Source organism: Phragmites australis, chromosome 21, assembly GCF_958298935.1.
Source record: "Phragmites australis chromosome 21, lpPhrAust1.1, whole genome shotgun sequence".
Classification (NCBI taxonomy): domain Eukaryota; kingdom Viridiplantae; phylum Streptophyta; class Magnoliopsida; order Poales; family Poaceae; genus Phragmites; species Phragmites australis.
In genome coordinates this window covers 22,521,255-22,542,120 of record NC_084941.1, presented here as the reverse complement: position 1 = coordinate 22,542,120, position 20,866 = coordinate 22,521,255, and the positions used below count along the sequence as shown (strand labels likewise).

The following is a 20,866-nucleotide window of genomic DNA, read 5'->3' as shown; positions in this document are numbered from 1 at the left end:
AGTTCATCAAAAGACGTGCCTTTAATAACTAGCAGTGATAATGGCTATCACTATCGATTATATTTACAAACCAGCAGTGATACTCAAAAATCCGTATGACTTCATCAACCAGCCTGCTTGACTTCACTCAAGCGCCTTTAAAATCGTGTGCTCTCGATCGCTCTCACTGCTCTCACTCGATCTCTCTCTCTCTAGCTCTCACCCTCTCCCCTCCACCACCACCTTCTTCGGCCACGCCTCCTACACCCACGTCATCGTCCGGCGATGAGTTAGAGGCCCCACCGACTAGCTCGTTAGATGAGGTCGAGACGACCTCAGGCTCCAACGACTCTGCGGGGTCCCCTTTCGGGGATGACGATGTGTGGGAATTCTTCCTCGACGAGTTGAAGGCGCAGAAGCCCAGGTCGAGCTCCGATGAGGAGGAGGAGGAGGCCTGTGATGACAGCAGGGCCGACAACGACGAGGATGACGATGACTACTTCTTCGTCATCATGGTCGATGGACGGTAGACATTGTCGACTGTTTAGGGTCTTTTGCGCGCGGTCGTGCATGTCTTTTGATTTTGGTGTACAATGATGGATTTAGTGAGTTAACAATAGATTAATGTGATATGAAACTCTAATTATGGAGATTATTAATATAAAGCTTGGTTAAATTATCGCCTGATTGGTTAAATTTGATTTTTTTTTTCTAAATTGAGTATCACTGATGGTTCATAGCTGGAACTGGCAGCGATAAGTATAAAAATCGCAGCATAAGCTCAAGAAGCGGTAGTTATACTTTATATCACTACTGGTCCATTACATAAACCGGTAGTGATATGTACAATCACTGCCGATTCAAAAACCGCCAGTAATGTAGTTTTTGAACTGGTAATGATGACCTTTTATGTAATAGTGTGTCTTGCAAGGAGGGGTGAAGTTGGTAGGCGATGGAATTATTGTAGCAGGAGATTAGATTGGCTAGCGATAGGGTTATTTAGATTGGTTTGTTAGTTTGAATTAGATTTGGTTAGAGATAAGATTAGAGATCTGTTAGTTTAAATAAAATAAGAGTTAGAGATAAGTTAGAGTTGGATTTGAATTAGGACTCTGTAGGCCAGCTGTTCGGCTATATATTTGTGGCATTGTGTATAGATCAAAGAAGGCAAGAAAGAGAAATCAATCTAGCTCTCAGTCGCTTTCTCCTCTGTCTTTCTCATTATTTTAAGTCTACTTAATCTATAGTATAATCCTTCTCCTAACAGTTGACGCTATCTGACTATCCTCTCGGCGGTGTTTACACTAACAAGATCTCTCCTGAGCACGGGCATGGCAACCTTATCATTTCCCTTCGTGACCAAGCACCACCAGATAGGCGCCATGATGCCCTGCCTGGGAAAGGATGCGACACCGGGAGTACAAGTACGGTGGAGAGCTCCGGTAAAGACAACAGAGTGATGGCGATGGATATATAGTCTCCTCAGTGAGGGGCAACAATGGCGATGTATCCAAGCCCTGATGCTGCGCCATGCCCTGGCATGCCCATAAGGTGTTCGATGGAATGCCTGAACCAGGAAGCCAGCCCACGGGAGTGGCACAACCACAGGTTCATTGCTTTGGAGTGCAGCGTACAAAGAAAACAAAATCACATTTTGCATGACTCATCTAGTGCAAGTACAAGTGAATTTTTTAAGATTTCATTGCTAAAAATAAAGATAGTCGGCGGATGCATACTCAAGAAATGTTTGAGCAACAACTAATCTCTTAAGTATGCATCCTTGAGCTCATCTGGTGTAACTACACTGAAATGTCTTCGGAAGGAACTTGAAGACTGATGATCGATATGTGTCTGGTATGCCTCTTGCATTGTTGGCCATTCTTGGGGACATGCTTGCGACATGAAATTGCCACCTTCACGAGGACAACTATGTCTTCCTCTTCTGATGTAGTCGGCGTGCAGTAGAGATCGTCGGTCCAAGACTTCCTTAAGCAGCAAATGCTGCTCCTGTAAACTGTGATGATAATGCAAGGTGATGAAGATCTTTTTTATGCTTCCCCAGCACCACCTCTAGGATAACCACACCAAAGCGGTAGACGTCAGATTTTTTTCTGTCACAACATATGTGTATGACAGCTCTGCACCATAACAGAACACTCCAATTAGGAATGCCACCTATAGGAATTTCTCTGTCACAATATTTTGTTGAAAATCAAGACGGATGACAGATGGATGCTGAAGAAATATTTAAGCAGTACATAATCATTTAGTTGTTCCATTAATTTGTATGATAGTCTATGTAGCATCTGAAACTCACTTATGCTTATCTCCGGTTCCTATACCATGGTTTATCACAACAATGTGCTCAAGAACACACAAGGGAAGTACACCTTGGTACCATGGTTATGGCTAGAGCTCACCTATACTGAAATATCTTGGGAAGAACAAAAAGACTGCTGATGGATAAGGGCCTGGTATGCCTCCTGCATTGTTGGCCTTGCTTGTGGAGAAGCTTGCAGGCAAGAAAATGCCACCTTCATTAGGAGAGCTATGTCTTTCGCTTCTGTTGTGGTTGGTGCCGCTGGTCGCTGATCAAGGATTTCCTCAAGTTCCATAGAATGCTCCCTTGATGATGTGAGGTGATGCAGAAGATCTCTTGGATGTTTCCCCATCACTACCTCGAGGACAACCACACCAAAGCTATAAAGATCACATTTCTCTGTGACAATAGATGTGTAGGATAGCTCTGCATGAAAACATAACAAGAATTAGAAATCATGGTACAGATACAGAGATACTTGTGCTATGAAAAGAAAGTATATACCAGGAGCTATATAGCCATAAGTCCCTGCTAGCGCACTCCAGTTTGATGAATCCGGTTTCAAAATCCTTGCTGTGCCAAAATCCGAGACATAAGCCTTGAAAGTTCTATCGAGCAAGATGTTGTTGCTTGTGAGATCTCGATGGATTATTGGTGGATTGCAGTCATGGTGCAAATAAGCTATCGCTTGAGCCACATCTTTAACCATAGTTGATCTCTTTTGCCAGTTCAATTCTTTAGCTAACTCCTCGTTTTCCATGGTCATGTGAAGGCTTCCCCTCTCTATGTAGTCGTATACAAGAAACTTGTACTCTGGATGGGAGCAAAATCCATAAAACTTGACAATGCTTCTCTGTCGAATTTGCAATAAGATTTCCATTTCGTGTGAAAATCTTCTTTCATCATTCATCTCTTCTTCAGTGGGATGAAGCTTCTTCACAGCAACTATCTGTCCATCTTGTAGTTGTGCTTTGTATACTTTGCCATATCCTCCTGTTCCAGTGATGTACTTGTCATCAAAATTTTCAGTTGCCCTGATGATATCCTCAAATGCAAGTCTTCCATCAAAATTCCAAACAGAGAACATGTCTCTTGCGTTTCTAGTAACACTTTCTTGGGGCTTTCTCTTGTTATGAGCACGGATCATAATAATTACAATTGTAGAAAGAATGGTGAAACCCACAACAAGGACAATTGGAAGCAGCAAAGCAAGTAGCCTTCTTTTAGGGCGACCAGATACTTGAGTTGAATAACATGATGGCAAGGTAGAGAGATTACCGCACAGGCCTTTATTGTGGAGAAACCAGCTAGCTGAAGCATTTTGATGTAGAAGTACTTCTGGGACTGGTCCTTCCAAGTTGTTGTAGGACACATCAAGCGTTAATAGGCTCAGCATGCTGGCAATGGAGGGTGGAATGCGTCCACTGAACATGTTGTGGGATAAATTCAGAACTTCCAGCATCTCCAACTTTCCGAGTTGTTGTGGCAAGACACCATTGAGTTTGTTATTGCTAACATCTAACATGATCTGAAGGCTTGCCAAATTTCCTATTGCACCAGGCAACTTCCCATTGAAGTTGTTGTTATTAATTCTCAAGTACTGTAGCTTGATGCAGTCTCCCAGTTCGTCAGGTATTGGTCCACTTAAATTGTTACCAGATATATCAAGGGATCCTAAATTTCTCAGCTTTCCCAACTGTGATGGTATGGATCCGGATAGCTGATTTAGTGATAAATTCAGGCTATACAGATTTGTTAAATTACCAATTTCATGAGGTATCTCACCACTGAGATTATTAGAATCGAGTTTTAGTTCAACCAGGTTGGACAATTTAGAAAGAGCAGAGGGTATTTGGCCACCGATAGAATTTTCTGATAAATGTAGTTCCTCTAGTTGGGGACAAGCACCCCAATTCGGTGAGATTTTCCCAGAGAGCCTATTTGATGCCAATCGTATTTTCACGAGTTGTGGATACACACCAAAATGTTCTGATATATCTCCTGTTATTTGGTTTCCTTCAAGGCGAAGTCGAATCAAGGTTGTACATGTCTTCAAGCTGCTCGGAATAGGGCCATCTAACATGTTAAAAGCGAGCAGGAGAAATTGGAGTTTGCCACCCGTACATATATTTGCAGGCAAAGGTCCAGAAAGGTAGTTATTAGTTAGGTCAAGGATAACTATGCTTGTGAGGTTTCCAATGTCATGAAGAAGGGAACCTGATAATTGGTTAGTGTGGATGAGCAGATACTGGATGTTTTGCAGGTTGCCAAAAGTTTTTGGTATTGAGCCAGAAAGTTGATTCATTTGCAAAGACAAATGTTGGAGGTTGCTAAGGTTTCCTAAGCTGGCTGGAATAAAACCAGAGATTTGGTTGGTATACAAGCTCAAAATCTGGAGATTTGATAGGATGCCAAGTTCTATGGGTATGGGACCTGTGAGCTCGTTATTGCCGAGATCAAGAATTTGCAAGCTGACGAGCTTGCCTAGTTCTGGTGGAATGGAACCTGTAATTTGATTTTTATGTAGATAAAGTATGGTGATCTTAGTGAGATTGGCTAAAGAGACAGGGATTGCACCCGTAAGTTTATTACTGCTGAGTCCAAGATCTTGCAGGTTAATGAGCTTGCCTATTTCCGTGGGTATAGGCCCAGACAACTCATTACCAAACAGAAACAAAGAATTTAGCTGGGTCAGATTTCCAAGGGTTGTGGGTATATCACCGCTTAAGGTACTGTTACTTACTTGTAGAACCTGCAGGCTGACAAGCCTTCCTATCTCCTTTGGAATGTGTCCTGAGACCATGGATTGGTGAATAACAATCTGTTTTAACGATGTTAGGTTACACAATGATGCAGGTATTTTCCCACTTAAAAGGTTGAAGCTCAAGTTGAGATACTGAAGTGATGATAATGGACTGACATTACCAGGTATTGGACCATAGAGACTGTTGTTGCTGAGGTCAATATATGTGAGGAATGGGAGAGCTGAGAAGTTGAGCTCACTGAGCTGGCCATGGATGCCGGCATCTGGGAGGGAGATGTTGGTCACGACCCAGGGCCTGCGGCGTCCATGGCGCACAGGCGTACACAAGATGCCGGTCCAATTGCACGGCCTGGTATGGTGCTGCCAAGAGCTCATCCATGGCGACAAGCTGTCGAGAGTAGATTTCCAGTGGAGGAGCGCTGTCTGCTGAGACCTCAGTGATATGCCCCCATGACGCACTGCATGTACTTGCAAGGGAAGAAGGCATGGCAAGATCAGTATGTGGAGGTAGAGCAGAGGTGTTGAGGAAGATTGCATTTTGTGGGATAGTATTTGCATTTGGTGTTCAGAATGTGTTTTGAGTTGTGCTGAAGTACCTGCTTGGGATGTGGAGTTATATACAGTGTGCTGGGTCATGAGTATGCACACCGAAAGCAGTGCAGTCATGCTTGTCTTCTTCAGTCTCGCCATCTTCGATCCTTTTTTTTGCCTTTTGGGAGGGAACTATACAACCAGTGTTGTTGACTGAGCAATCTGTACGAGTTGCTTGTCTTCTTCAGTCTCGCCATCACTGTCTCTCATTATTTAGTCTATCCTCTTTGGTGTGGAAAATAGCACATGACTATTATGTGATGGATTTCTTTTTCTTTTGCCGACTTGTGTATCACTTACAGGAGAGATGTGTTTATTTGCAGATGCATTATTCGATTGAATAAATCAGTTTTCTGATGGATTTGGAGCTGCAATAGATGCATTTCATGAAGATATAAAACTGGATGCAACTAGTCGTCAGTTTTTTACAGAACAGAGTGACTGCTTTTCAAGGCAACATTAGATCAAAAGGTTACTAAAAGGGATGGAGGTACGACTGATCTAAAACACCGCATCACTGTTTTCATCATGGTCAGATTCAGTATGGAGTGAAAAGCTAAGTTATCACTGCTACTAATGCCACACATACATACATCTTTTTCTATGTTTACGAGAAGGCTTATACATAGCTCGCTCATAAGAGAGAATATGGAAAATCATTTGTAAAAGGATGATCTGAGTGCAGTGCTCAAGCTATATTTCTCTCTCATTATTTCCTATTGACATGGGTTCAGACAGCATTTGAATAATTTCTCTTACTAGGCCGATGCTGACTGCCAACTAATGAAGTGAACAATTTGCAGCCAGCCGGCTGGAAGTCTTGTTTAAGTAAAGGCGGATGAGTTGTTGAGGACTATTGACTTGGGGACTCTTGTGACTATTGACTTTCTTTGCAAGGATGATCATTTTTTAAGTTTTCTGTTCAAGAATATGGGTGTCCTGTTTCTTTACTCATTGCCAAAACTTAGTTTGCTGATAATAGTGATCTTGTAACAGCCAAATTCGTCGCCTTCCTTGCAAAAAAATAAAAATAAAAATACGTTTCACTCAAATCAAATCAAAACATACCATGTTCCTTGTGTCAATTTTTTTCTATTCTTTGCAAAATATCCACCACATGTAGTGTAACATATCTAATCATCTTGTTACCATCCATCTGTCATCAATTCTTCCAGCTACTCGGGACAAGACGACAGCTGCTGCAGAAATAATTCCTTCCATCTATCATCCATTATTTCAGCTGTTATGAATAGCACTTGTATACTTTGAAGCTGTGTTTTGTATACTTCGCCATAGCCTCCTGCTCCAATGATGTACCTGTCGTCGAAATTTTCAGTTACCCTGACGATATCCTCAAATGCTAGTCTGCCATTAAAATTCCATACAGAGAACAAGTCTCTTGCTTTGGTAGTAGCAGTTTCTTGTGGCTTCCTCTCGTTACGAGGGAGGATTGTAATAATCACTATTGTAGAAAGATACTTGTCACAATATATGTGAAAGAACAACTGGTCCTTCCAAGTTGTTGTAGTACACATCAAGCATTGATAGGCTAAACATGCTTGCAAAGAAAGTTGGAGTGCTTCCACTGAATTGATTATGAGAGTTATTGGCTTGGTAAAACTGGGCACCCAAGCAATCAGAGTTGTGTTCTAAGGTGTGGAATTGGAAGTCTTTGCAAAAAAAGGTGGAATGCTTCCACTGAACTGATTATGAGAGTTATTGACTTGGAAAAACTGAGCACCCAAGCAATTAACTCAGCATCGGACGAAAATAAATTATATATTTCAGCTGGACTGAAATATAACCAAGAATATGAAGATCTGGGTCGCTTCAACTGATTCTATCTCCCTGGCTAGTGATGTAGTTTAGGCTATGACAAGTTATGTTAGTTGCTTGCTATGCAATGAGGGAACGAAATACATTAATTTTTCTTGTCGCTTTGTTTGTTAGTGGACCATCGTCGACAATACTTGTACGAGTGATTTTGGTTGCTGTTTTGTGGATTCGAAATATGCCAAGTGTGTTCGAATTGTTGTATTATATAATTGTATATATATCGCGGGCGTGTCAGTATATTGTCATATACAAAAGGAACAAGGGATAAAATGTAATTGACACGTAACTTTATTCATTAATTATCAAAATTATAAAGTACAGTTTCATTTATTACAATTTGTTCACACATACGTACAAACGTACACGTTATCTGACGAAAATTTCTGGCAATTGTGTCTTCCTGGTTCCCGTGGCCTCGCAAGGCCGCCGGTTAATTACATTCGGTTTCCCGGACAACCTCTGATTAAGCCGCTTCACTGGTCATTGTCAGGTCGTCTCCGAGTCTGCAAGGCTGTAGTCACACTCAACGAAGCTATAGCATTAAAAATAAAAAAACAAAAATAGGATAACAGTCTAGCGTGAGCCTTAAGGACTGTTTATGTATCCCGAATCATCATCAGCTAAACAGCCTCAGAATAGTGTATGTGATCGAGGTGAGCTAGGAGCACAGTACGACACGCAGCTACAACCAGCGCGGCAGCGAGGCCACAACCAGGAGCCCAACGCCGTGCCTAGCTCACTAACTCCGAAGGCAACGAGCCACAAAAGCTAACACCACAAAGGTGATAAACCACACAGGTAAAGGGTAATATAACAATAGTAACAGAGGGCAGACAACAACAAGCCACAACTGACCATCGGCCAAGTTTCCATGCCCGCACTGCCAATCAGGGAGATAGCATCCCAATCAGTAAAGATGGCAACAAGCATGTCAGCTAATATTTTTCAGCCGGCAACAGACACTCACAATCCCACAAACTTCAAGTAACAAAGCAGGCTAATCACTACATGCATCAGGCTATTTTCAGAACAGGCCACAAATGACGAAGCATAAGCTACACGACATCAAGTAACCATCGACCGGCAATAGAAGATAGGTACCAACAACCTGCCATAGCACAGGGGCCCAAAGCTTTCAACCGGCAATAGCATAGCTAGCACTAGATGATCATCAACGGCAAACAAAGCATCAGTGTGCCATGCTCATAGGAAGGGACATAGCTATCTAACAAGCTCTCAACATAGCAGCAACCTCAAGCTATCAAAGTGCCAAAGCTGATTGCATCAGCTGACTAACTCACTAAAACATATCCAGTTGTTGGACAACAACAAAGATCTGATAACGGAACTCTCCAGTTACCAGATTAATAACAAAACCGAGAGTATTGCAAACAATTCATACCCAACCGAGATACTCCAATGCCATCAGCCCAATCAAAGAACAAGCTAGCCACTAGCCATATGGCAATAGGGCTCCAAACAGGGCCAAATCACTACAATTCTCCACCAGCATCAAGCCATCAACGCAACAGGGCCAATACCAGTAGCATCAGGCCGCCAGAACAAGAGCCGAAGCATTGACTGATGACAGACCGACAGGGCCAAAATCATGCCTCGGCTATCAACAAGCCATAGGGAGATGCACGCCGGCGGCACAGCCTACCCGACCGATGGCAACAGGATGACCGAACGGTTGTATGACCCACCCAGCCAACGGCAACATAATATAGCCCAAACAAAGAGGGATATCACAGCTAGGCACACACATGAGACTCCAAAATAGAGCAGGCTCGAAGGCCACGAATCAGAACATGAACACGGGCTCCATGGCAGTCAGGCAAGAACACACGTGCTACGGCAGCCAGAATACAAACACTCTACGGCGGCACACATCGGAGACCGCCCAGATCATGAAGTCGGTCAGCAACCTGTCGGTGGCACGGCTCACCCAGCTAGCGGCGGTAGCACAACCGCATCGGCGGCACACCCACCAGGCCAACGGCAACCACAACACAATCACAGCTTCATCGGCAAAAAAACAACCATAGCACGAACCAAAAGGAGACCAAGCACGTCTCAACGGTCACGACATGAAGCCGGACGGAACAAACACAAATCCATCCACAACTCTCGACGGCCACAGCACGAGGCCGCCCGGAGTAAAAAAAGGTACCTGTACACCTCGGTGACCACAAATCTCAACGGCCACGGCACATGGCCAGTCGGAGCAAAACCAACTCAACACGCTCGCACAGCACGGAGGCACGCATGGCCGGAGACCATCACCAACTCGATACGCTCGCGCAGAACAGAGGCACTCATGGCTGGAGATCATCATAGATCAGAAACAACCAACAACGACCCGCACGGCAGCGGCACGCACTTTCACGACAGCAAACAATGACACATGGCTCGATGGCGATGTGCAGAAACATAGCCCAACGTTGGTGCAGCCAAAGCATACCTGTAACTCGCACGACCTTGGCACAAGCACCGGCCGGGGTAAAAAGGTACATGTAGCAGATATTGAGGGGGGGGGGGGATAAACCAGCGCGCACGGCATCCCTAGTGAGCCCGAAGGCTCGTGGCATCACCAGCGGCAAGAAATCTATAGCAGAGAAGAAGGCAAAGGGGAGATGTGTCATAACAGGAACCCACCAACAAGGGCGGTAGCACACATGGTACTTCGACTGATCCCACTCGTCATCGGGGTGATTTCACCCAAGAACGGCGACGGCAAAGATGGCAATTCGTGGCGGCGGCAAAGCTTTTGGTTAAACTCTCTCCCGATGGATCAACCTTCTCTCCTCTCTCTCTCCCCTCCTTGCCTTTATAGCCGGCAGCTAGGGTTCCCTCGTGAGGAGATAAGCATCGAAGCCACTCCGATTTTGGGGGAAGGGATAGAGATGAGGATGGATCAGTTAGGGAAAAGGATGCAACAGTGGCGGTCCACCAGACAGAGGAGGAGAGGGGAAAGGGGGCGCACGCGGTCGGCAGCTCGGGCCCAGGAGGTAGGCAACGATGCGGTGCGGCATGTGCACCTGCGCATGCTAGGCGGCGAGGAGGAGCCGGGATGAGGAAGAGGCACATGACTACAGGAGAGCGGAGCAGTGCGTGTGGATAAGAGAGAGAGGAAGAGAAGAAGGAGCCCACCTGGGCCCGAGCCGGTGTGGGAGAAAGGAAAAGGCAAGGAGGCCGGCCTGGGCTTGGGCCGGTGCAAAGAGAAAAGGGAAAGGAAGCATGGATCGGTTTGGGCTGAAAAGAGAAAAGAGAGGGGAGGGGAAGGCAGCTTAGGCATATCTCTTTTTCATACACATATATACGTACGTATAGGTATATGTACGATATACGTATACACCCATATATGCATTTAGAAACGTGATAACCATGAAATGGGCACTGTACGTTAAAATGCAATCGTGCAGTTGCAACTTTATGTTTACTACCATTTGTTGCTGAGTTTCCTATGACATGTGTATTTCAGAGACATATTAAGTGCTCTTGCTTCACTTATATGTAATATATTTGGATAAAATAAAAAATGGATCACAGATGCATACAGCATAAAAGTTTAAACAACACCGACTCTCTTAAGTGGTCTGGCAAATCTCATGTCAGTTTTCCTCTACTTACAGATTGACTGTTTTTCCAGGCAAAAATAGATCAAAACGTTACTGAAGGATTGGTGATGCTGTTAGACACGTGTGTGCTTGGCCTATATATGTATATATATATATATATCCGTGTGCTACAATTAATCTATTGTGTGATTACCAAAAATATTCCAAGCTCTCAGATGCAAAATGATGTAACAACACAGCGAACCATCATGTTCAAATTCAATAGCGAGTGAGAAACTTAGGTGTCATTCTTGGTAATGCCACTTAGCGTCTTATATACAGCTCTTATAAGGGGGATTTTAAAACTCATGGTAATAGGTGATCACAATTGCTTGCATGCAACTGGATTGTCTGAGTGCTGTGTCTTTTTTTTATAAAGAAAGCTTTATTAATTTTTATCATCACATTAAGATGATACAATCGTCAAATAGTATACTCTCGATCTCTATATAACTAAGGTTCACACAGCTAAAAAAAAAACAAGAAAGGATAACAAAAGACTCTCAAAAGTGAAACACTACAAAGCGGCTCGAGATCAATCTGCTATGCGTAATCTAGACAACCACCCAAAATGTGTAAAGAGCTCCTAACTACCTGCTCCAATTGCGCACACACTGTAGCCACCGAAAGACATCGATCCTAATACTACAGAATAGACCACGTACGAAGCCACTGTGTACAAGAAAAGATAACAAGTGCAGTGTCTTAAACTATATTTTTCATCATTATTCAGTATTGACATAAAGTTAGATATCAGTTGCACATATATGTCTGATAGATCAAATGTCTCGGTTCGTAGTTTTAGTTGGGTAAACTAATTTATTTTTACCAGGCTAATGCTGATCTCTGTCCTTTCTGAACAATTTGCAGCTAGTACGGGCACGGTGGAGTTTAAAAAAGTAAGGAAGTCTTGTAAAGGAAAAGGAGAAATTAAATGTACCCTATCATGTTCTCTGTGGAATCAAACTGAGCACTGAAACAATAAAGTTGAGTTGTGATGTATGGATCGTGGAATAGATCAAAATACGGAGATACTATGATTTTGTTTGGCACAGTTGATAGTAGTTTCTGTTTCTCAGAAATCATAAGCTGTGCCAAACATGTTGAATTTATACTGGTTTTTGAAAAGCTGATAAGCTGGTTTCTGATGAAATAAACTAAAAACTGATAAGCTAGCTGAAAGTGGTTATTCTGAAAAGTTGGTGTGCTAAGAGTTTTAAAATTAAGCCTATAAATCAACAGCTTTTCTCAGAAGACATAAACAACTTTTCAGAAAAACATTTTTTCAAAAAAATCCATAAATTTAGTCATACCAAACAAGACCTATGTGCCAATCACATATGAGCTGGTTTGTAGCTCAAGTTATCAATGGTAGTGAATTGTGCGCCTCTTTTCTTGTGCCTGTTTCTCGCATATGCTGGTTCCATTTATTGCAGGATTCAGGGGCTCTGGCTCAACTTCGATCACAGTTCACTTCTTCTTTTTTTAACTTAACAGTTAAACAGTAAAAAATTATTCCAAACGGGTGCATGGGCATCTCCGTTGTTTGCTTACTTCCGGATTATAATCCCAAGCAGAACGGCTGGAACTTGCATTGACTAGCCAGTTCTTAGGGAGGCTGGTTCTGTTTGGATAGACTGTGACTTTTGAGTTTTCAGATATTTTATAGAACCGTTGTTATCATAACTGACTTTGTACGAAGACCCCTAAGGATAAGCCTGAGGGTGGACGATTCCAAAGCTCTTCCGCCTGTTGAGGCATGGGAGCAGTGTAGCCAAAGGTTTCCCAGAGGCTAGTGGCACGACGGCAGCATAGAAAAAGATGAGGGATATCCTCCTACTCGCCACAAAATGGACATAAACCATCATTGTTTGCTCTTCTACTCTGGAGGCGAGTATTGGTGTTGACTTTGTGATGGTGCACAAGCCACAGGAAAATGTGGCAGCGATGGGGGGGGGGGCAAGTTGGCGCAAAAACATCATGCTCAAGATCACTGAAATACAGTTGGTACATGGTAGAAGTGGTGAAAGGTGAGCAAGCAGGGTTGTTCAAAGCATGATCATCGATGCGATCAGGCGCCAAATGGAAATCATGCAGGAGTGTGTGAAGATTGGAAAGTTCCACCTTGGCAGAACGAGTGAGGCGAGGATGCAAATGTAGCTGGAGAACTGTGGTGGAAAGAGCAAGGCAGGCTGAAGTATGAGGCCTAGAGGTGTGCGAAAACAGGGTCAGGAAAGACTCAGCAAGAGTGAAGGGGCTATGCCATTGGTCTAGCTAAAAGGCAGTGGTTTCATCATTATCAACCACTAATGAGGTGGATTTTCAGAAACTGTCAAGACCACCGATAATTCCTTTCCATATCACAGTATCAAGATGGTGTTCGTCCCCCAAATCGCGGGACCTAGACCAACCATATTTGTTGCAAAGCCAAACGCGCTATGGGGAGACGCCTGGCTGGTGTAGCTGGATGAGGAATTTGTTCAGTAAGGGCATGTTTGGATGCTTGCACGCGCAGAGCAGTGCGCCAGCCTAGCTCCGCACATGCATGCGTCGGTTGTTTGGTTGCCTGCACCTTCGGTCGAGCCTGCACCCGCCCGTGCAATAGCACGTCCCCAGCCTGACCAGCGGGAAACGTCGGAATCGTCTGTTTCTGTTGGGCCAGGCTGGGGAGATGTAGCAGATTAGCGCTAATTATGAATAATTAGCAAATATTAGCTCATATTAGTATATTTCTTTTATCAGATAGATATTAAATAATGATACTGGTCCTTACTGTAAAGAAAATGGCGATTTGTTTTGGTGCAAACCCAAATTCCCGTGCAATCGTGCGAACTCCCGCTGTGGGTCGCCCGGTCCGCATCCAACGGCGTGCTATCATCCCACTGTCCCACTCACCGGATTCGCAGAAAGCCCCCTATGCAGTTTCAATGATTTGCGATTCATCCTCCCTCTTCCCGCACCGTGCCATGCCCGCACTGTCGCTCACGCGGGCGGAGCACAGCTCCGCCCGCACGGCGCCATCACGTAGTAGCTCCGCCCGCACGCTGTCCCTCTGCGCTGCCACAGCGCGCCACGCCGGGCCGCTTCTCCACCCACACGCTGCCTTCAACTGCTATTTGGGTTAAATGCACGGAGCTAGTAGTTGTACTATAATTTTATCTCAATATCCCCTTTGAAACAAAGCAATGAGTCTCTAAAATTCTTATGGAATAGCATGTTCTATAAAGATTTTTTGAGAAATTCTATCATGATGCCCACACTTATAAAAAGATCCTTTGTGGTTTTCTTTTCTCTCTTTTTAAATTTCTATGTTTTTCATGCAAGTCTTGATTCAGTAAAGAAGGAGATGGATACTTGCGGTGATCTTATAACTAAAGCTCAATGATAACTAAAATCATTCTGTACTTTAAAAGTACGTGTGATCGAACCTATGTCGTATTGGGTCACTTAATAGTAATGGTGTCCTGCCTATATTAAAATTGCAGAGTTCTCTACTCTTTCAATCTGGTTTGACATTTAGTAACATTCTCCTAGAATTACGACAATGGCAAACAAGAATTAAAACAGATGTTTTTTTAGATGAAGGAAGTTTTATTTTAAGATAAAACAATGTTCCAGCCTCTGCACCCATCATGGTGCACTAAGCCATTACATAGGAAAAAGCTAAAAAAAGGAGAAAATACTGAAACTCAGTGTGCACAAAGCAACACCGTATATCAAACGCGTACCTATTGGTCAAAACCACCCTATATTGCAAAAAAAGAAATGCTTGCTTGCTCCATGGTTCCGAGAGCACATTGCAGCCATCAAACACAGAAAAGTTAAATGGGGTTAATCTTATCTACATGCTAAACTTGTTTGATTGTCAGAAAATTGATACACACTCTTGCTTCACTTACATGACCACATATTGTTGAAAATAAAAGACAGACCACAAATTTAGTGGAAGAACTGCTCGAGAACATGTTCGATACCGTGGTTTAACACAACACTCTACGTACCAGAACACAAGCTTATGATGAGTAAGCCTTGATACTATGGTTATTAACTAATGCATCCTAGAGCTCATCTAGTCTAATTGCATTGAAATGTCTTGGAGTCCAGTGGCAAAAACATTCAGTGTGAGTTGAGCCCGCCAGGGCTTCGCATTCCCCTATAACGCCTCTAAGAAGGCACCAGGTAAAGAGGGTCCGGTTGTACAAAAAAATGCCTTGGGACAGAAGTGAAGACTGGTGATGGATAAGTGTCTGGTATGCCCCCTGTATTGTTGGCCTTCCTGATTTCTAAGAGTTGCAAATGCTGCCTCCTTGATGATGCAAGGTGATCCAGAAGATCTCTTGCATGCTTCCCCATCATCACCTCTAGCACAACCACACCGAAGCTATAAACATCACATTTCTCGGTCACAGTAGATGTGTAGGACAACCCTGCACCAAAACATAACACGAGAATCAGGAATCACTTAACAGATATAGAAATATTTCTTTTTTAGATAAGGATATATAAATATTTCTTTTTTAGATAAGGATATATAAATATTTCTTTTTTAGATAAGGATATAGAAATATTTCTGCTGTGAGAAAACATATATTACTTGGAGCTACCATTGTTTAGCACAACAATGTGCTCAATAACACACCAGAGAAGTACACCTTGGTACCATAGTTATGCATGCTAGAGCTCACCTATTGTGATTCTACTGGAATGTCTTGGGAAGAACAGGAAGACTGCTGATGGATTAGGGCTTGGTACACCTCCTGCATTGTTGGCCTTGATTGTGGAGAAGCTTGCAGACAAGAAAATGCCACCTTCATTAGGAGAACTATGTCTTTCGCTTCTGTTGTGGTTGGTGCCGCTTGTCGCTGTAAGTGGTAAGTGTTTCGGTGATTAATGACAATCATATCATTGTGACTAATGCGTATGTTTTGAAGGAAATCAAAATTCTTTAGTTCACAATAATTGAATGGGTTTTCTTGATCCCTCATGGAATTCTATTGGTCGATCAAAAGGCATCTGCGTCAAGATTAATGATCTTATAGTTCTAAGTGTCACAAGGTGATGAAGGATACTTAGAGTAGACATAGGTCGCTTTTTGTCTTTTGACCGTACTATAAAGGGGGCTAAGTGTTGTAGCTTGATCTAGTTGAGTCTAGATATAGTTGTATGCACACTTGTGAAAATATAGCACTAGGTAGCTCAAAGAAGCCCATGGCTGAGAAGTTGAGAAGTTAGAACTCAAAGTCGATTGAATTGGACGAGTTTCATAAAATTTGTTCTCACTGGATTGTCCAGTGTGAGAAGGATTAAACTAACTAGACTATTTTTTCCTCTCTGTGAAGATTTTAAATGACCTCACCGGATTGTCCGTTAATTGGAGTTTTGCACCGGAGCATTTAACAGAAGAGTCATTTTCAGAGAAATTTGAAGTTACATGCACCGGATTGTCCGGAGATCTGAAGGACGCATACACCGGACTATTTAATAGAATGATTGTTTTTCTGGAGAAAATCAGAGTTGAACTGACCGAATTGTCTGGTGACTTAATGAGTTATCAGCGGACTATTTAACAGAACCTTGGTATTTTCGGAGGCAATAGATTATAACTCATCAGACTATCCAGTGATGCTATGTGGAAGAACACCAGAGCATTTTGCAACGGCTACTGACAGCTGGCAGACCAGTGTGTGAAAAAAGTATACTCATCAGATTGTCCGGTGCTAACAGAGACGTGTGCACCGAACCATCCGGTGTTCACATAAAAATTGAGCGGTTGGACAACGGCTAGATTTGGACCTCTAGCCTATATATACCCTCTCACTTGATTTCATTCATCTCTCTTGCAACCTATAAGTATTCATACACAGTGTGTATCATCTAGAGGTAAGGGAGAGCACTTGATGTGTTTTGTAAGTTCTTAATTGAAGATTAAGGACTCCATTAGTGCTTCAAGAGTAGTCAGTGTGTATCTAGCTGTTGTTTAGGTTTGATAGGGATCAAGTAAACCAGTTAGCTTGTTACTCTTGGTGGTTGGCAACACCTAGCCGGTCGTGGAGATTGAAGGTGTTCTCGGTGAGCTCTTGGAGGTCTTGTGGGAGCCCCGTGAAGCTCGGATACTTGGTTTGGTGCCCACCAATCCGGAGATGGAGAAGTGGCAATCACTAGTGAGCACTTGAGTCTTGGTGACTCAAGGGGGAGCGACATCCTTGTGTTGATGCTCCAACGAGGATAAGTGGAGAGTGCCAACTCTTCGATACCTCAAGAAAAACTCAGTGTCCCCTTTCTCTACTCTGGTTACATTCGCATTTTGCTTCTAGCATTTTGTTCATGCAAGTTTCTATTCCGCACTTTACCTATGTGCTATATACTTGCATGTTTGTGCTTATCATTCTAGCTTGGTAGGTCGTCTAGTTGCTTTTATTCATTCTAGGCTAAGGTTGCTCTTTGTTATAGAATTCGGTAGTTAGGTTAGTTTTTTATTAGTGCCTTATTCACCCCCCTCTATGACCATTAGATCCTTTGACTCCGCTCCTACCATGACCTTCAGTCTGCCGGCGATATCTCGGGTGTCTGTTGAAACGTGGCCATCGCCGGGCATCCCGATCCATGCTACTTCTAGCTGCATTGCCTCCATTGGTGGCTGCAACACCACCAACCCCAGCAATTCTACCGAGACCACTACCCGAGTTTCAGCCACCTGTCATCGAATCTTGCCAGAGAACCATGGCAAAAGAACACCGACGCCGAACACGGTTCCCTACCAGCTAGGGTTTCCCTGACGAGAAAGAAGCCACACAATTCCAGGGTTACACTTCCTCTATCCAGCAACATAATCTATCCATGCCGGGCCATGGTCTACATGCAAGCCCAGCCCATCATTGTTTGGTTTTGAATTTTGAATGAAGCGCTGACATCCCAGAATGCCATCTTCTCCTTGAGATCTCGCCTTGCCAAATTGAGCTGGCTGATCTGATTCAAACTCGCCGGCAACATACCACCGACCAACGCCATGATCAGCACCGACAAGCAAGTTGTCAAAGATGTGGCCCAAGAACAGTCAAGGCAACACTCATGGCTTGGGCAAGGGATCCTTCCACAGCCTGTCAGCCGATCGCCATGATCCCTTCCCATTCCAACGAGCCACCACCTCTTCTGTCGACGACGAGATGCCACCTGCAACCAAAGAAGAACCACGTACCTCAGCCCGTGCAGGATCCATAGCAGGGACAAGCGCATCTACCGTCCCTGGTAGATCGATGGTCGAATAGCCCGTCAGTACAACATCACCAATCCATGTGGATGTTGCAGGACTGGCGTCATCATCAACACCAATGTCATCATCGTCGCTTTGCTAGAATCGGCCACACAAGGCCGATGCTGACGCCGAACCCGTAACCATTGGCGTTGCCGCCACTACTGCTGCCACCATAGCATCTGACCGTCGCGCCACCTCCTCCTTCCAGCGATCCAAAAGCACCAAAGACTGTCGCTTCCTCTCCTTTTCATCTGCGTTCTTGGCAGCGATTGTCTGGGCGTACACCAATGCTTTACGTCGGCGAGCCGCCCTGATGGCCGGAGCCCACTCAACGCGATGCCTCATCGGAATGTACATAGACAAATTCTTACACCATTTTCGTTTTCTATCTCCAGGGCCTAAATTACGGGACCCAAAATCTTGGAAATAATCCCATGGTGTCAACATCGAGCGATCTGGCACCACGAGAATTCCTGAGCAGAGATCCAACGTTTGTCCTCCTGAAATCTGAAATGTGTAGTGCAAGATGTGGAATGGAGGCCGCACCAAGACCTGAACTGTTGACAAAATATATTCAAAGCTGCACAACTGCAGAAGCTCTAGCAGAAGAAGTGTTATTACTTGGTGCAAAATAAGTACTTTTGTAGACGTGTGGTAGCCTTTTGTTTCCTTTATTCTTATATAGCGCTGTCATGGTGCTGTACTCTTTATTTCTATGCTATTCTGCCATGAATAAGTAAGTACTCTTGTTGCGTTGACACATGAATAATTACAGTTGGTGATAATCTACTACTGCACTTGGACTACGGTTGTTTGTCTTTGTCTGAATAAGATGGAAGTATTACAGAAAAACATGGCTTGTAGCATTCTCTATACACTTGTGATGGTTCCCCGAGGCAGGAAGACAATGCACTGAATACTTCCCGGTGGGCGTTATTCAGCAGGTTGGCCACGAGAGGCCTCAGTGCAGCAGGTAGCGAAGGCCAGCAAATGGAAGCCGGTGGTGCGAGCAGCCCTGTGTTGGAGGCGCCGTCGTCAATCCTGCTTCTCAGTCCGATGAGGCAGCGGTTATTCTGCGTCCGGGGCCCTTTGGCGAGCACACATCGCCGCCTAAGCCGGGTGATTCTGCGTCAGGGGCCTCGATCCCCGTCATCGAAGTCGGGGGGTGGTGGCAAAGGGCCGGGCAACTCAGCGGCTGGCAGGTCTGGCCGTGGCGCGGGCCGCTTCCCAAGCCACGAGCTCAACCTGCGGTGGTCGTAGCGGAGTTCCTCCCGGATGCTGCTGAGGCCTCTCCGGCGGCGGTTGACGCTCGATCTACGTCTTGTTGTTTCTAACTTATTACTGATTTCTACTTCTCAAAAGTCAAAAACTAAAATAAACAAGTTGATATATTGTTGCCATTTGAAAAGCTGAAAAGCTAATTTTTGATAAAATTAACTAAAAGCTCTGACTTATAGTGCCTTTCCTAGCTTTTGGTGTGTTGAGAATCTAATTTTTTTTTCATGAAAACCAATAGCCAAAAACCAAAAACCATAAATAGCTTTCAGCAAAAAAAAACCGCTTTTCAAAAAAAAAACTATAAGTTTCAGCTATGTCAAATAGGTTCTACGTCAATAAACATGCAATTCCCGGATTGTACTCAAAATTCGAAACCAGGATCGTCTGTGCGACCAGTCAACAGTGTAGATGACTCTGGGCTGCCTCATCCTAAAGTCCTCCCTCAACCTAACAGAGGCGGCTCCGTGACATCATACATCATACCCGGACGGCGGCACCGAATTTGTGCAATGAGTGTTCTGCTGTGTGTGACATCTAATCTGAAATTTCCTCACCCCCTCTCCTGTTCTTCCTCATCCAATTTTCTTAGTTCTCCTCGCCCCCCCAATTTACCTCAGATTGTCCAAGTTTCTGATGCTGGTGAGCGCAGAACATGGAAATTGTGACGCCCGTTTTCTCGCCGGCCCGACCCGTCACCTCGCACAGCGCAGCGCAGCCCAGCCCACTCCCGAGCTCTCTCTGACAGCTTGGGCCCGCATGTCATCCCCGTCCCTCCGCTTCACCCGTGCCGCGTGCAACCGCCGCCCACACCTCCCAATTTTGCCGCCCCTGACTCCGTGCCCGCACCCACGATCCTGCAACTACCTTGCTCTCTGTCGCACCTAATCCCCCCTCTCTCCCGTTTGCACCAAGCATCGCTGCCCCTCACCTTTGTCGAGCGCCATTGCCGGTCGCAGAGCTCTGCCGAGCGATGTCCGCCACAGCCGAGCCCTCTCCGGTGCTTCTAAGGTCATCATTGGCTTCGCAGGAACATGAGGAGTCTTCTCCGCCGCCCCTCGATGACGTTCCGTCACCGCACAACCCTTCCCGTCGAGCTCCAGTGAGCACCATCATCACGTCTCCGTCGCGAGCCCTTCCCGTTGCGCCCTGAAGCCCGCTGACCGCCTCTTTGGCATCGCAGGACCCAGAGGGAGCTTCACCGACCTTCAATTTTGTCTCTCGGCCGT

At 44.6% G+C, this 20,866-nt stretch overlaps 2 protein-coding genes across 2 annotated transcripts; both read right to left on the bottom strand.

Annotated features, from left to right (window-relative positions):
• Positions 1–1,609: 1,609 nt before the first annotated feature.
• LOC133903098 (MDIS1-interacting receptor like kinase 2-like) lies at positions 1,610–5,682 on the bottom strand. The gene is made up of 3 exons (XM_062344462.1): positions 2,804–5,682; positions 2,400–2,725; positions 1,610–2,117 (listed from the first exon to the last, which is right to left on the bottom strand). Exons 1-2 carry the CDS (start codon positions 5,619–5,621, stop codon positions 2,400–2,402), a joined length of 3,144 nt encoding a protein of 1,047 aa, XP_062200446.1. The 5' UTR covers positions 5,622–5,682; the 3' UTR covers positions 1,610–2,117.
• Positions 5,683–15,048: 9,366 nt separating this feature from the next.
• On the bottom strand, positions 15,049–20,584 carry LOC133903241 (uncharacterized). Its single transcript, XM_062344551.1, has 4 exons — positions 20,569–20,584; positions 15,796–15,972; positions 15,321–15,537; positions 15,049–15,202 (listed from the first exon to the last, which is right to left on the bottom strand). The coding sequence occupies exons 1-4, from the start codon at positions 20,582–20,584 to the stop codon at positions 15,169–15,171; spliced, it is 444 nt and encodes a 147-aa protein (XP_062200535.1). The 3' UTR covers positions 15,049–15,168.
• Between the last annotated feature and the right edge of the window lie 282 nt (positions 20,585–20,866).

Coding starts and splice junctions, on each gene's coding strand:
- LOC133903098 (XM_062344462.1), bottom strand. CDS start 5,621: ATGCAAATACTATCCCACAAAATGCAATCTTCCTCAACACCTCTGCTC. Junction 2,726..2,803: donor TTATGGCTATATAGCTCCTG/GTATATACTTTC, acceptor GTTTTCATGCAG/AGCTATCCTACACATCTATT.
- LOC133903241 (XM_062344551.1), bottom strand. Junction 15,538..15,795: donor TTCCAGTAGAATCACAATAG/GTGAGCTCTAGC, acceptor GTTTTGGTGCAG/GGTTGTCCTACACATCTACT. Junction 15,203..15,320: donor GTCTTCACTTCTGTCCCAAG/GCATTTTTTTGT, acceptor CTGGACTCCAAG/ACATTTCAATGCAATTAGAC.